The 12,667-nt window shown below is 45.1% G+C and overlaps 1 protein-coding gene across 1 annotated transcript in view; it reads left to right on the top strand.

Annotated features, from left to right (window-relative positions):
- The window catches only part of ADAMTS17 (ADAM metallopeptidase with thrombospondin type 1 motif 17), a gene marked incomplete at both ends in the record, with an annotated part of 237,322 nt that overhangs the window by 138,235 nt on the left and 86,420 nt on the right, over nucleotides 1–12,667 (top strand). Inside the window, 2 exons of the mRNA XM_084254463.1 lie at nucleotides 7,153–7,254; nucleotides 7,728–7,873. Of these exons, the coding sequence (XP_084110589.1) occupies nucleotides 7,153–7,254; nucleotides 7,728–7,873 (248 nt within the window). The remainder of the gene's footprint in view (nucleotides 1–7,152; nucleotides 7,255–7,727; nucleotides 7,874–12,667) is intronic.

Below are 12,667 nucleotides of genomic sequence, written 5' to 3' on the forward strand. Positions count from 1 at the left end.
ATTATGGAGAGAGCTGGATGAGTTCTGTCTTTTGAGTTATTAACATGTTGAAAGATATTAGCAGATTTTCTAATATTAAATGATGCTTAAATTCTTGGAGTAAACCTGACTTAGCTGTGGTGTATTATTTGAATGCTCTAGTAAATTTCATTTAGGATTTTTTTTTCATTTTTTTATTATTATAAATTTTATTTTTATATTCCCCATACAATTGCGACCCCCTTATTTTGACCCCAATTCCTCCCCTTCCCACCCCCTACCCCCCTTAGAGTGTCTCTGGTTCATAGTTGTTTGTTGATTTTGATTTTTACTTTCTTATATTCTTTTCCCTTATTTAAGTTTTCTAGATTCCTGCTATGAGTGAGACCATCCTTTTTGCAACAGTGTTCAGAAGTGAATCTGGCTTGAATTTTTTTCTTTGCCTGTGCTTATCTTGTTTGTTTTGGTATCAGTGTTATGTTAGTTAATATAAAAAAATAGAAGAAACCTCCTGTTTCTTTTCATGTAATTTAAATGCATTTGGGTTATCTGTCCTTAAAGGATAAATAGAATCTCCCTCTGAAAAAATACCACTAAGAGACCATCAAGGCCCCAGGGTATCTCATAACAAGGTCATATGGGTCTTTGTTAATCTATATGCATTTTTAGTCTTTCCTGGACAATGGATTTATTAATTTACACAGTTTTAGAAAATTAATTCATCTCAAGATTATATACGTAGGTTTAAGCTAAGTCGTCACTTCACTTAGCTTACTTTGTAAAATGATCACTTTGTAAAATTTTCTCTACATTTTGCTTATTTTCTTCTTTCAGTTATTCATGCCCCTTTTTCTTGACTAGACTAGCAGTTTATCCAGTTTATTTTTCCCAAAGAACCAACTTTCATATTTTTCTGTGGTTTTGATTAATAAATTTATCTTTTATAAAAGTTTATTCATTGTGTCTGTCTTGTAAACTTATACGGTTTTTCAAACTTTTTGAAATAACATGACTTATTTTCTTCTTTGTTAATGTGAGTTTTTGCAACTCTGGGTCATCCTCCAATCACCACATGTCATGACAGTCAGTGTCTTCATGTTCATTATTTCCCTAATAATTTGCAACTTTAATTATGATTTTCCCTTTGACCTATAAGTTTCTTAAAAGAGTTTTTTAAATTTTAAAAGAGTTTTTTTTTTAATTTTTCAGTGGGCACAGGTTTTGGGTTTTGTTTTTGTTTTTTTGTTTTTTTGCCATTTAAAAAATTAGTTCCTAAGGGGTATGTGTGTGTGTGGTTTTTTTGTTTTGTTTTGTTTGGCCATCTCACTGTGAATATATCCAGATTTTATTGAGGTCAATTTTTATGACTATATCATATGACCTTAAAAGTTGTCTTTATGTCAGGGTATAGAGTTCAATCAATCATATCCATCTTATTACATTATCTAGACCTTCTATATCCTTGTGTTTTTAATCCATTATTGGATTTATCCATTTATTTTACTTGTCTTGGGTTGAGAAATGTGAATTAAGCACTTCTACAACTTCCCTTTTTCTTGTTTTCCTTTACATCTCAAGTAGGATTTGCTTCGTGAGGTTTTCAGGCAGAGACAGCGCTGACTGTAAATCCTCATTGTGAACTGTGGTTTTCACAGTGTATGGAGTCCTTCCTTGTCAAATTTTTTACTTTGAATTCTGGTTCAGTTTTGCTGACATTGGGATTTTGATTCTCCTTTGCCTTTGTTTTTGATTTCCTGAATCTACATTGTTTGAAGTATTTCTTACTACCTAGCGTATAATGGAGCTTTAGACTATGATCCAATGTGAAGTATTCTTTGTTTTAGTAGACAGTTTTTATTATTTACTGGTATTTCTGTGTAATTTCTTAAGACCTGTTTCCAGTCACCAATTCTCTCCTTCGGTAGTGTCAAAACCCATTGATTTTCTTCAATAATTATATATTTCATTTCTTAGAGTTCTTTCTGGTTTCTTTTTAAAATTGCATGATCATATTCAGTAGCATCTTACTGGTAGCTTGTTTATGTGATCCTGTCTTCTATTTCTTTAAACACTTTAGAGATAAGTTATTGTATAATCTGCATCTTATGATTTTATTATCCAAACACCTTTGAGTTTAAATCTTTTGTTGTTTTCACCATCTGTAACTTATGTTTCCATGGTTGATTATGATTTTACATTTTGTTGAATAGATTGGGAGAGCCTGCATGGTAATTGCTTTCCTTCAGAGAGAATGTATTTGTCTCAACCAAAACCAAGAGTGTTATCAATCCTTCTCGAACTGGGAAGTACCCTTCCCTTCCAGAGTCCCTGGTTTAATCTTGGTGTCCCAGGCAGAGCTTATGACCTTACTGCTAGTTTAACTTATTCTCCAAGATTAATGCCATGGGCATTGCTGGTCTTCCAAGAACACCCCCTTGTACATGTGCACCACTGCTTGGAGTGTTTATACTAAAGTGTAAACATTGCCATGTATACATTTTATATTTGTTACCTTGAATATTTTCTTGACCTCTGGTAAGCTCAGCATGTTTTATCACAATAAACATGTTTTATCACATGTTTTATCACAATACTTAGTAATGGAACAACAGCCCTGCCTCCCACAGAGTGTCTGTTCTGCCATTTGCTGAAGGTACCTCAAGCATCCTTCTCTTTGGAATTTCTCTGTAACCTTACAACATGAGCGCGATGAAATAAATGCATTTCTACCTCTAAATCCCCCCTTTCCATTCCCTCCACCACCCAGTTTTATCATTTCATTATTATTTTACTTTTACGGGTTCTTATATCTGCTATTCTATTTATCTGTTATGTTTTGCTCCTCCCCCAGCTACATGGGATAAAGGAATGGCTGCCTATAAACAATCTTCTACAGCTCCGAGCTACCGTACCTTTTCCTCCAAGTCTGTTCTTATCAATGTCACTTCTGCCTTATCTCCCCTGAATTCAGTGCATAAATATACAGTTGTCTAACTTCAGTCCCTGCTCGTGTTTCATCAGCACTCACTTCTAGTCCTTCAGCGAGTGGGTTTTCCATTCATTCTTACTTAATTGAAGCTCATCCTCTAATCTCCAAGAACAAAAATTCACATCTGTCATTTCCTCTGAATCTTTTTTAGTTATTTACTCATTTCTCATTGATTTAACCCCCTTTTGTTCAATCATCAACTCTGGGCATCTCCCTGCATGTCCAGGTGTCTCTTCTCCTTCATACTGCTTTCAAAGTTGCCTTCATTGGTCATTTGGTTTTATTTTCTCTTACATTTCTTGACCAAGTTCTGATAGTTTGTATTTTATCTCCTTTGAAGTGATCCCATCTCTTCCCTGAGTCTTGTGTGTTTGATCTTTCCAAATACAAATGCAAAAAGAGACATTTATTATGGTTTTAAACTTATCAATGTAAAATGTATTAAAATAAATTTAAAAAAAGAAATTCTATGGGGACTACACTTGAGGGACAAAAAAGCAAACATTGTTTAAAAATGAACAATGATATAAAATATATATAAATAATTTTTTAAAATAACGATGCATCTTAAACAAAATAAAATTGGCACTGTGCTTTATTGGTGTTGTAGCCTTTCCATCACCATGTCATCTGGTGAATATTCTACACTTGCTTCCTCCCTCCTGATTCTCCTCCCTGTTTTACTTGTTCTACATCAGCATGGATCCTGAGCTCATTCTTTTCTGTTATTGTTAACCTCTGAGTATTCCTGGACCAGAGTTTTTCATGTCAGTGAGAGAGAACCAGATCTGTTTCCGGGCTTGCAGGAATTCTTGAGAGGATTGTGTGTGTGTGCCTGTGTGTGTGCTCCATCCAAACCTGCAGACACTTCACATCATGCAGAGTCCCTCTCCTGCTCTGAGATATGGCTTCCAAAACATACGGGCTATCCTTTAATATCTTTGTAAAGTCATTGTTTCCCTGCCTCAAGTTGAATCCAGAGACTCTTCCATCACCAGTCTAAGAGGCATTTCTCACTGCCTTCCTTCCTTTTTCTTTCTTTCTTTCATTGAATAGTTTTGCTTATGTAAAAGTGTCCACATCATGTGTAAAGCTTGATTCATTTTTATAAAGCAGACCCACCCATACCCCACCACATGGGTCAAGAATAAGGATATGAACCTTGGTCAGTGAACTTTCAGACCAGTGTTTCTGGCCCAGCTCATGGTCCCTGACCTTCACAAATACCTGCCTCCTCATTAGAAAAGTAGAAAAACAAAGCCCCATTCCACCTTGTCCCCATAGCCCCATGAGCCTCACCATGACAGATGTCAGAGCGCTTTGTCTCTTGTAAAGCATGGCACCAATGCCAGCTATCCTTCTGGAAGGCTTCCTGGTGACACATGTTAACATAGCCACCCTGTTTGTCTAGTAGTGAAGCAAATTGCAAGGTCTTGGGCACATGAGTAATGCTGGTGGCCAAGCTGAGGTCAAAGTCTGCAGTTCTGACTTGCCTTTTATGTCCATTCACCTTGTTTTTAAGCGAAACAAAAGGTAACCACTATCCTGGCTCCTAACACTATCATTTTCTCATACTTGTTTTTGAACTTCATACAAATGGAATTACATAGTGTTCCCATGTCCCAACATAACACAATTCATGTGTTCTTTATTGATGGCCATTATTTAGATTGTTTTCAACTTAGGGACTGATGCAAATATTGTTGCTATGGACATTGTTGACAATGTTTTTGGCAGACATACACACATTTCTGGTTGACAACACACCTAGGATTGGAACTTTTGAGTATGAGAATGTACATGTTTTAAGTTTAGTAAATATTTTCAGAGTTTTCCAAAGTTGTTGAACCAAGTTAGAACCTCATCGTTCATTTATGAGAGTTCTTATCACACCATATCCTTGTCAACACTGAGTATTCTCCATCTCCTTTGTTCTAGCTATTCTGGTGGGTGTGTGGGGGGATATGGTGGTGATTTTCCTTTGCCTTGGATGAATGAAACTAAGCACTCTGCTTAGCATGTTCCTGTGTTTATTGGCAATTCTTTATGTCCTTAACTGTGAAGTGGGTGAGTCTTTTGCCCGCCCCCCATGTTTCTACTGAGTCTTTTTCTTAATCTGTAGGAATTTTTGGTTTTTAGACACATTTTGGATAGAAATACTTTGTTGGTTCTGTGCATTACAAATCATTTCACATGTCTTAAAAGTATCTTTTGCTTTCTTAGTTGTCTTTTGATAAGCAGAAGGTCTTCATTTTAATGTAGTATAATTCGTTAATTTCTAACTTTACGGTTGTACTTTTGTGTTCTGCTAAGAAAGCTTTGCCTAGCCTCTTTCTCCTTTTCTTTGATGATTAGAAGAGTTTTATGGGACAGCACTGTCTATAAAGTACGTAATAAACCCCTCACATCACCTCTTCCTCTCTCTCCTGATGGGTCAGCAATGTCTTCGAATCCCAAGAGCTCCTACCCCATAAATTCACCTCTTGGATCAGCCTTGTCTCATGAACACGTGTCCACACACTCACACCACACTCTCCAAATGTTCTTGGGTCAGAGTGCATGGAATCAAACACTTAATGAGGTGCAGCCTGTCTTTATGGGTCCAGCTGGTGTGGCGCTCAGGTCTCTCCTTGTTACTGTGCCGCCGAGGGGTGGACGATAATGGGGACGTGGCAGCTTTTCTGAACCTGCTTGTGCATTATTCCATTTGCATCATCAACTTCCTTAAGGGCACAGATCAGCTCTGACACACTTGAAAAATGTGAAAGAGCTCTGAGCTTTTCTTAGCTCTTTGTAAAAGCCTCTCCAGCTCTGCTTTCCTCCGCCTTCTTGTCTTTCTTTTGGTTCCGTCAGCTTCTAAATGTTTTCTGACTTCAGGCAGCACAGTTGCACATCTATTCTCTGCAGATGTTTGAGATTACTTGAAACAGCAGGCATCTAAACTGAGCATGGCACACCCTTTGCAAGCCCCACTGTGACAGGCTGGAGCTGCGCTGCAAGGCTCCTTGACCCTCAGCTGGCCGGAAGTGCCCCCTGCCCCCAAGCCCCCAGCCATGCCCTGCAGGGCCCTGTCTCAGCCCAGGCCTTTTCACCGTGATTGAGTTTGGCATCCTGGAAGTACTGCATCTTTAAAAGAGCCTTAAGTACATCTGTTCTCAATTTTCAGACCACGAGGCGAGGATTTGGGTGCAAGTAGTTTATCTGGGATGAAATCCCAGGAAGCACTGTGAGGGGGCAGGAAAGTGAGACCAGAGGTTGGGGAGGAGAGTCAAGAAAGGTGCATTGGTGGGCAGGTGGCCATGTGGGCATCGGGCCATCCCACCCACAAGGGGGAGCGGGAGGATCCAGTTCCCATCCCTTGTGGCCCACGTCACCCCTCAGCAGGCAGCCTTGGGAAGCAGCAGGCTGGTGTGGGGATACTGTCTGCCCTGGGTCCTGCAGGAGAGACTGGAGCAGAGGGCAGGACACTGGCCACGTTGGCTTCAGTTATTCCGAGAAATCGTCTCGCGCTCAGCACTTTGCCCTGTGAATGAAAATGGGAATCTCTGTGTTTAAAAAAAAGCCTGCTTTTAGTAGAGTCATTTTAATTGTGTGCTTGTGCACATTGGGAAATTCTGTAGATGAAGTGCTCTAAGAAATTGCACACAACTCAGCTGAACTAGGAAACAGGTGACCACAGGAAGAACTAAAATCGCCACTTCACCGCCTTGGGGGCCGAGCGCTCAGTGTCCCTTTTGACTCTTGCCTCTGGGCCGTGTAAAGGTTGCCCTTCCTGACGGGTGCGGGGGTGAAGCTCTTCCCCTGTGAGCTCTGCGGGGCCCGTGTCAGACCTTCCTACAGTAATTGGAGGCTGCTTGTTTGGTCGTGGGTCCCAGCCTGCACCCTGCATCCGTGACCTCCCAGGGCCTCAGTAGCTAAACTGCTAAACTGAATTCCTAGGAAACAAGCCCTCTCAGGAGTGAATGCACTGAATTTTTTGAGTAAAATGAACCAGTTGAAATGATATAAAACCCCTTTGTTTTTTTGAATTGTCTTTTTTTTTTTTTTTTTTTTGACATCTGGATTCATGAGCATCCTTCCTCACGTTCCAAATCCCAAATCCAGTGTGGTCATGGGGATGCACCCTCTGGTCCCCACTGTGACCTGTATGTCTCCCCACCCTCACCTGCCCCCCTCGTCTGCAGCATCTCATGTGTGCCGGACTGTGGTGCCTGGTGGAAGGAGACACATCCTGCAAGACCAAGCTGGACCCTCCCCTGGATGGCACAGAGTGTGGGGCAGACAAGGTAAACTCGGCCCCGCACATTTGCTGGGTGGGGTGGTGGGTGCCTCTCCAGCAAGGCAGTCTGCACTGTCTTCGGGAGCCCCTGGAGCGTCCCCTGGCCACCTTGGAAATGCTCACAGAGCCCACTCCAGGCACTCCAGAGACCACTGTGTCCACAGTAAGTAGTTGGCAGCCACTCGGGGGTCTTCGTTACCTATGTGGTTTCCTTCGCTGGGAATTTAGAAAGCCCTCGCGGAGCACACTCCATGTGGAAGGTTAAGGCAAAGCCCAAACCCAGGACATGACACAGGTGCCAGGTGTAGTAACTTGGCGCTGCTCCTGGGGTTCGCAAGCACGCACCCACGAAGTAGCCTGCCTCTAGAGCCAAGTGGCAAGGAATCGGGATTTGGTGCCGTGGTGTTTTCCCGGGTTGGGTGAGCAGGTCGGCTTCCCCCCACCGAGGCCGTGACCCCTGCCCCGCCTGCTGCATTTCAGTGGTGCCGCGCCGGGGAGTGTGTGAGCAAGACGCCCATCCCGGAGCACGTGGACGGAGACTGGAGCCTGTGGGGCGCCTGGAGCATGTGCAGCCGGACCTGTGGGACTGGAGCCCGCTTCCGGCAGAGGAAATGCGACAATCCCCCGTAAGTCCTGGCATTTCCCGGGGTCCCTTGATTGGGGCTCCGAACTGCAGCTCTCCCTGCCTTGCACAGAGCACGGAGTGTCTCCCACTGAGAATTTGAGCTTAAGGGAAATGAACTTGGACTAAGGGCCTGGGCTGCGAGGGCTCTGTGGGTGTCAAACAGCAGCTCAGCTCAAGCCAAGCCCCTTGCTGTGAACATGGTGGTTATGTGGAGGCCTGGCTCCCTGTTCCTGGCCTGGGCGTGGTGGCTAAACAATGCTCCCTCCTGGCTCCTTCACCAGCTTACTTAACTGAGGTCATTCCAGGGAAGCCTTCGAACCTTCAGCAAAGAGGCTGACCTTCAAATTGGCTGTTGCCTTATTTGGGAACAGCCTGCCTGTTGAGTCACAAAGCATCTGTGGGTTTGGCCGTCCAAATATATTTCACCTGTCCTCTTCAAAGGACAGATATCTGACAGAAAATTGTTTTTAGTTTGTTTTTCTTTTTCCTTACAGGCTTCCTTTTACTGACACTGATGAACCCCAGGCCCCTTGCACATTGTCTCACCAAAACTCAGGGCTATATTTTGTGCTCTATTATCATTCACCTCAGGTGGTTCTCTTCTCTCAGAATTTCCCATTTTTAATATTTCTTTCAATGATCGGTCTTGTGTGCCAGCAACTATATCACACTGATTTTGAAAATGAGCAGGTTGTCAATTGTGACTAAAGAAGAAATGGTTTAAGTCCATAGTGTTGAGCCATCTTGATGTCCAAACTATATCCCAGAGCAGGGAAGTCACAGGCTCAGCAGGTGGGAGATGGGAATTGCTGTTTGACTCTCTCCAGGAGATTCCAGGGGTCGGCAAGGCTGAAAACTTCTGGGTTCAAGGAAAGCTCATGCTCAGGGTTTAGTCAGGGCTGTAAGAATTGTGGTCATGGGGCTGCACCCTCTGGCCTTGTCCTGTTAAAATGTCCCCTCTAGCACCCAGCAGAGTATCTAACACATAGTAGGTGAGCATTTCATACTTTAGGAATGACTTCTTAATTAAAAGCATAGATGGTGTATTAGGATTCCCCAGAGAAACAAGCAACAGGACACATGGCGGCGATGCAGTTGGATCTCACTTAATGTGCTGTTTACCAGTTCTTAGAAACTCCTCAACCATGTCAAACAAAAGCACATCCTAGAATAACGTGGCTTCGTTCATTGTCAGCTGGGATTGTTTTTTCTCATCAAAGTCACAGCGTAATATTAAAAGAAGTGACATTATTCCAGGGCCTATAGATTATGTGGAGATTTATGATAAGGGCTTGGTTGGCATTATGTGGAAGCCAAGAAGTCCCGCGGTCCGCCATTGGCAAACGGCCCAGGAAGCTGGTGGTCTCATTCGGCCCTGGACTGAAGGCCTTGACAGCCTGTTATAAATCCCAGTCCAAGGTCAAAAGATGAGACACGTCCCAGTGAGGGGGATTGAGACAGTGAGGCCAGAGAGAAGAGGTGAGGTGAATTCCTCCTTCCTCTGCTTTCTGTTCTATCCAGGCCCCCAATGGATTGGAAGATGCCTGCCACATTGGGGGTAGCCATCTGTCTTACTGAATCTGCCACCAGCATAGAAGGTTGAATGGGTTGCATGATACGGGTGTGGATCCTGCCTTCACAGAGCAGAAACGCCCTCTCAGATCCACCCAGATAGAATGTTTAACCTGGACACCCTGTGGCCAGCCAAGTGGACACCTGGCCTTAGCCATTACAGATGAGTAGATGATTCGCAAACATGTGTAGCTGAATGGTGAGAAATGAACAGAGATCAGTTTCAGCTTTTATGCTGCTCTGTGGTGAAGTTAAATTAGTTCCACCTCTGGCCCTAAGACAAGAGCTCTGGGTCTGGAATCACAGCCATGAGGCTTGGACCTGGCCTGGTTGATTGTTGACACTGTGACCTGAAGGAAGCCCTTTTTCTGGGCCTCAGTTTCCTCCTTTAGAGGGTCCTGACATAGTATAGCAGGAGGAGTCAGGTTTCAAAACCAGAATGGACCAGCCACACAGCTGGTTGCCACAATACTTGTGGCATGAGCCCTTTTAGTATGGGGAGGGAGAGAAGGAGAAAGAGACACCCCACTTTAAGCAAGGTGGACAGGGAAGCACACCTGCCAGTGGGCCAGATCCAGAACCTGCAACCACGGGTCCTTTCAGACCTTAGCACCTGCCTCTCTGCTTCCTGCTTGCTCCCTACCTCAAATCTGTTCTTCTCAGTTCCAGAGAGATCCACTGCAGCATAAATCCAATTCTTTCTGTTGGGGCCCTTCAGTCCTTCCCTGCTTACTTTCCTGTGGCTGCCATAATAACTTCCCACACCCTAATATCTGGAAACAACAGAAATGAATTCTGTCACCGTTCTGGAAGCCAGCACTTCAAAACAAAAGTGAAATCAAGGGTCAGTTCAATCCCAGAACCCTGAAGGAGACCTTTCCAAGCCACTCTGGCGTCTGTGGTTTCTGGCATTCTCTGCTCGACTTGTCACCCTGGCCTATCCCCACCCTTACATGGCCGTCTCTCCTGCGGACACTTGTCAGGGTATGTAGAGCCTGCCTTAACTCAGGACGGTCCCGCCCCACAATGAAGCATTCCTTAGTTACAGTGACCCAGACACTTCTCCTATGGGGTCCCATTTACTGGCACTGGGTGGGCTTATCTTTGGTAGGGAAGGAGCCCCCACTCAAACCACCCCAGTCCTGAAGCTTCCTTTCTATTCTCAGACACAACACCCCGCCTCAGGGCTGCTGTGAGTACGGTTGCCTCTCCCCAGCTGGCCCCGTCCTTCTTTGGGTGTCCTTGTGCTACCTTCTTAGACAGGTGTGCTTCCCTGTCCACCTTGCTTAAAGTGGGGTGTCTCTTTCTCCTTCTCTCCCTCCCCACTGCTCATGCCCCTTTTAGTGTGTCAAGTATCGTGGCAACTCATCATCACCCTGACCTGTTGGGTCGGCTGTTTTCATTGGCCCACCCCGCTGCCTTTATGCTCTGAAGGCAGGATCCACACCACGTGATGCATCCCATTCAGCCTTCCATGCTGGTGGCAGAGGCCTGCCTTCCATGTGCAACTGCCTGGGAGCCTCCTTGCAATCTCTCTGCAACTCCAGTCACCCCCCAGCATGCACCTAATATCATTGTTCCCCCAAAAACGTTATCATAAATTATACCAAGAAGGGGGATCACCAGATGGGCCCCTGCCCTTATTCCATTTTGTCTTACTGAGGCCCCAATGCTGTGACCAGCCTGGAGGTAGGGTCCAGGTTCCCCTGCGCCTCAGGGCCATCTTCACTCAGCAAGGTCCAAGCTCACAGCTAGAGCCCCTCCCAGGAGCAAGCTCCAAAGTATCACCCCACCGTGTTTATCCCAAATGAGAGAAGTAATGTTTTTGCCCCTGTAATATTTCCTCCTTGGTAGCCTGTCCAGTCTTTCGCAATAACAGCCTGACTCTGATTCCTGTTCTGAAAAGAAACCACATGCTCTTCTTTCCTTGTAGATTTCTATAGGGTTCCTCACCTTCTCAGACCCACCTCTGGTGCCTGGGAAGGGCGGGCTGGGCAAGCAGTGGGCAGGTGGGCGGCGGCCAGAGCTTCCGTTGACTCGGGACGCAGACAGGGCTTAGGGAGTGCAGGCCGCGATGGTCAGCCTGCTTTGGCGAATGGACTGATGCGGTGATTGTAACAAAGCACAGCTGATCGAGGCCCTGGAGCCAAGCTCTGACCAAAACAACGTCCTCTCCCAGGCTCACTCCTTAAATCACCAGGCTCGCTGCCTTGAGATTTCGCAAGGAAGGCCAAATCCCACTGCTTGTACATCTCAGACTTGGAACACTCCCACAGCCCTCACCCCACCCCCTCCACTTTGTATTCCCAGCTCCTTTCCTGTCTTCTGCAGCTGGTATATTCACTGTCCAAAAACACTGGCCAAGAGTTGTCTCCCCCCCCACCCCTTTTTTTTCTAGTCTTGGTCTTTGCCGCTATTGGTAGTTTTATTTCTTGCCAGCTGACATCAAGGCCATGGGGACCGTGTATTTTTAAGCCAGCTCCGCAGGCCTGTCTTTTCCTTCCACCATCATTGTCACTGTCAGTAGCTGTTTCTGCCCCAAGCCTGCCAGCCAGAGAGGGAGATCCTCTACTTCAGTGCACCCACAACTTTGTATACCAGTGTTCGCTCAATGAAATAACTCAATCAGAAGGCTGGTGTTCTGGGGAGGGAGCAGGAAGAGGCTCTTGTGGGAAGAGCCTGCTGTGCTGCAGCCAGAGCAGGTGGGTGGGAGGTTGGCACTTGGGAAGGTGAGTGCAGCACAAAACCGGGATTGACTTGGGGGTTACATGGGGTCTCACCCCATGAGCACCAAGAGGACAGCAGCGAAATTCCTAAGACCCATGGCAGGACAGGGGGAGGTGAGTTCTCTGCTGTAATTGTGTTTTGCTCCACAGCGAAGCCCCACGTGTGTACAGTGACCTGGTGTGTATATGGATGGTTCTTTTCAATTCAAGCCTTCTGCACTGAAGCATAAGCTACATGTGTTCCTTGGATACCTTTCAGAGGAGGCCTTAGTACTAGGACATCTGTTGCTTGGAAGGGGTGTGAGCAACTCTCTGCCTTTTCTGAGATGTGCCCCAGTGCCCGGCTCACCCTCAAAACCATCCGTACCTGTGCAGGCAGAACCCCCCACGGCTGAGCAACCTGTGTCTGTATCGTAAGCAGATCTGAAGTGCTGTTGTGATTGATTTATCCTCCAACATCTTCATTGACTAGAGCACAGCAAAAAAATGGAAAAAAA

Source organism: Talpa europaea, assembly GCF_964194135.1.
Source record: "Talpa europaea genome assembly, chromosome: 14".
Taxonomy (NCBI): Eukaryota; Metazoa; Chordata; class Mammalia; order Eulipotyphla; family Talpidae; genus Talpa; species Talpa europaea.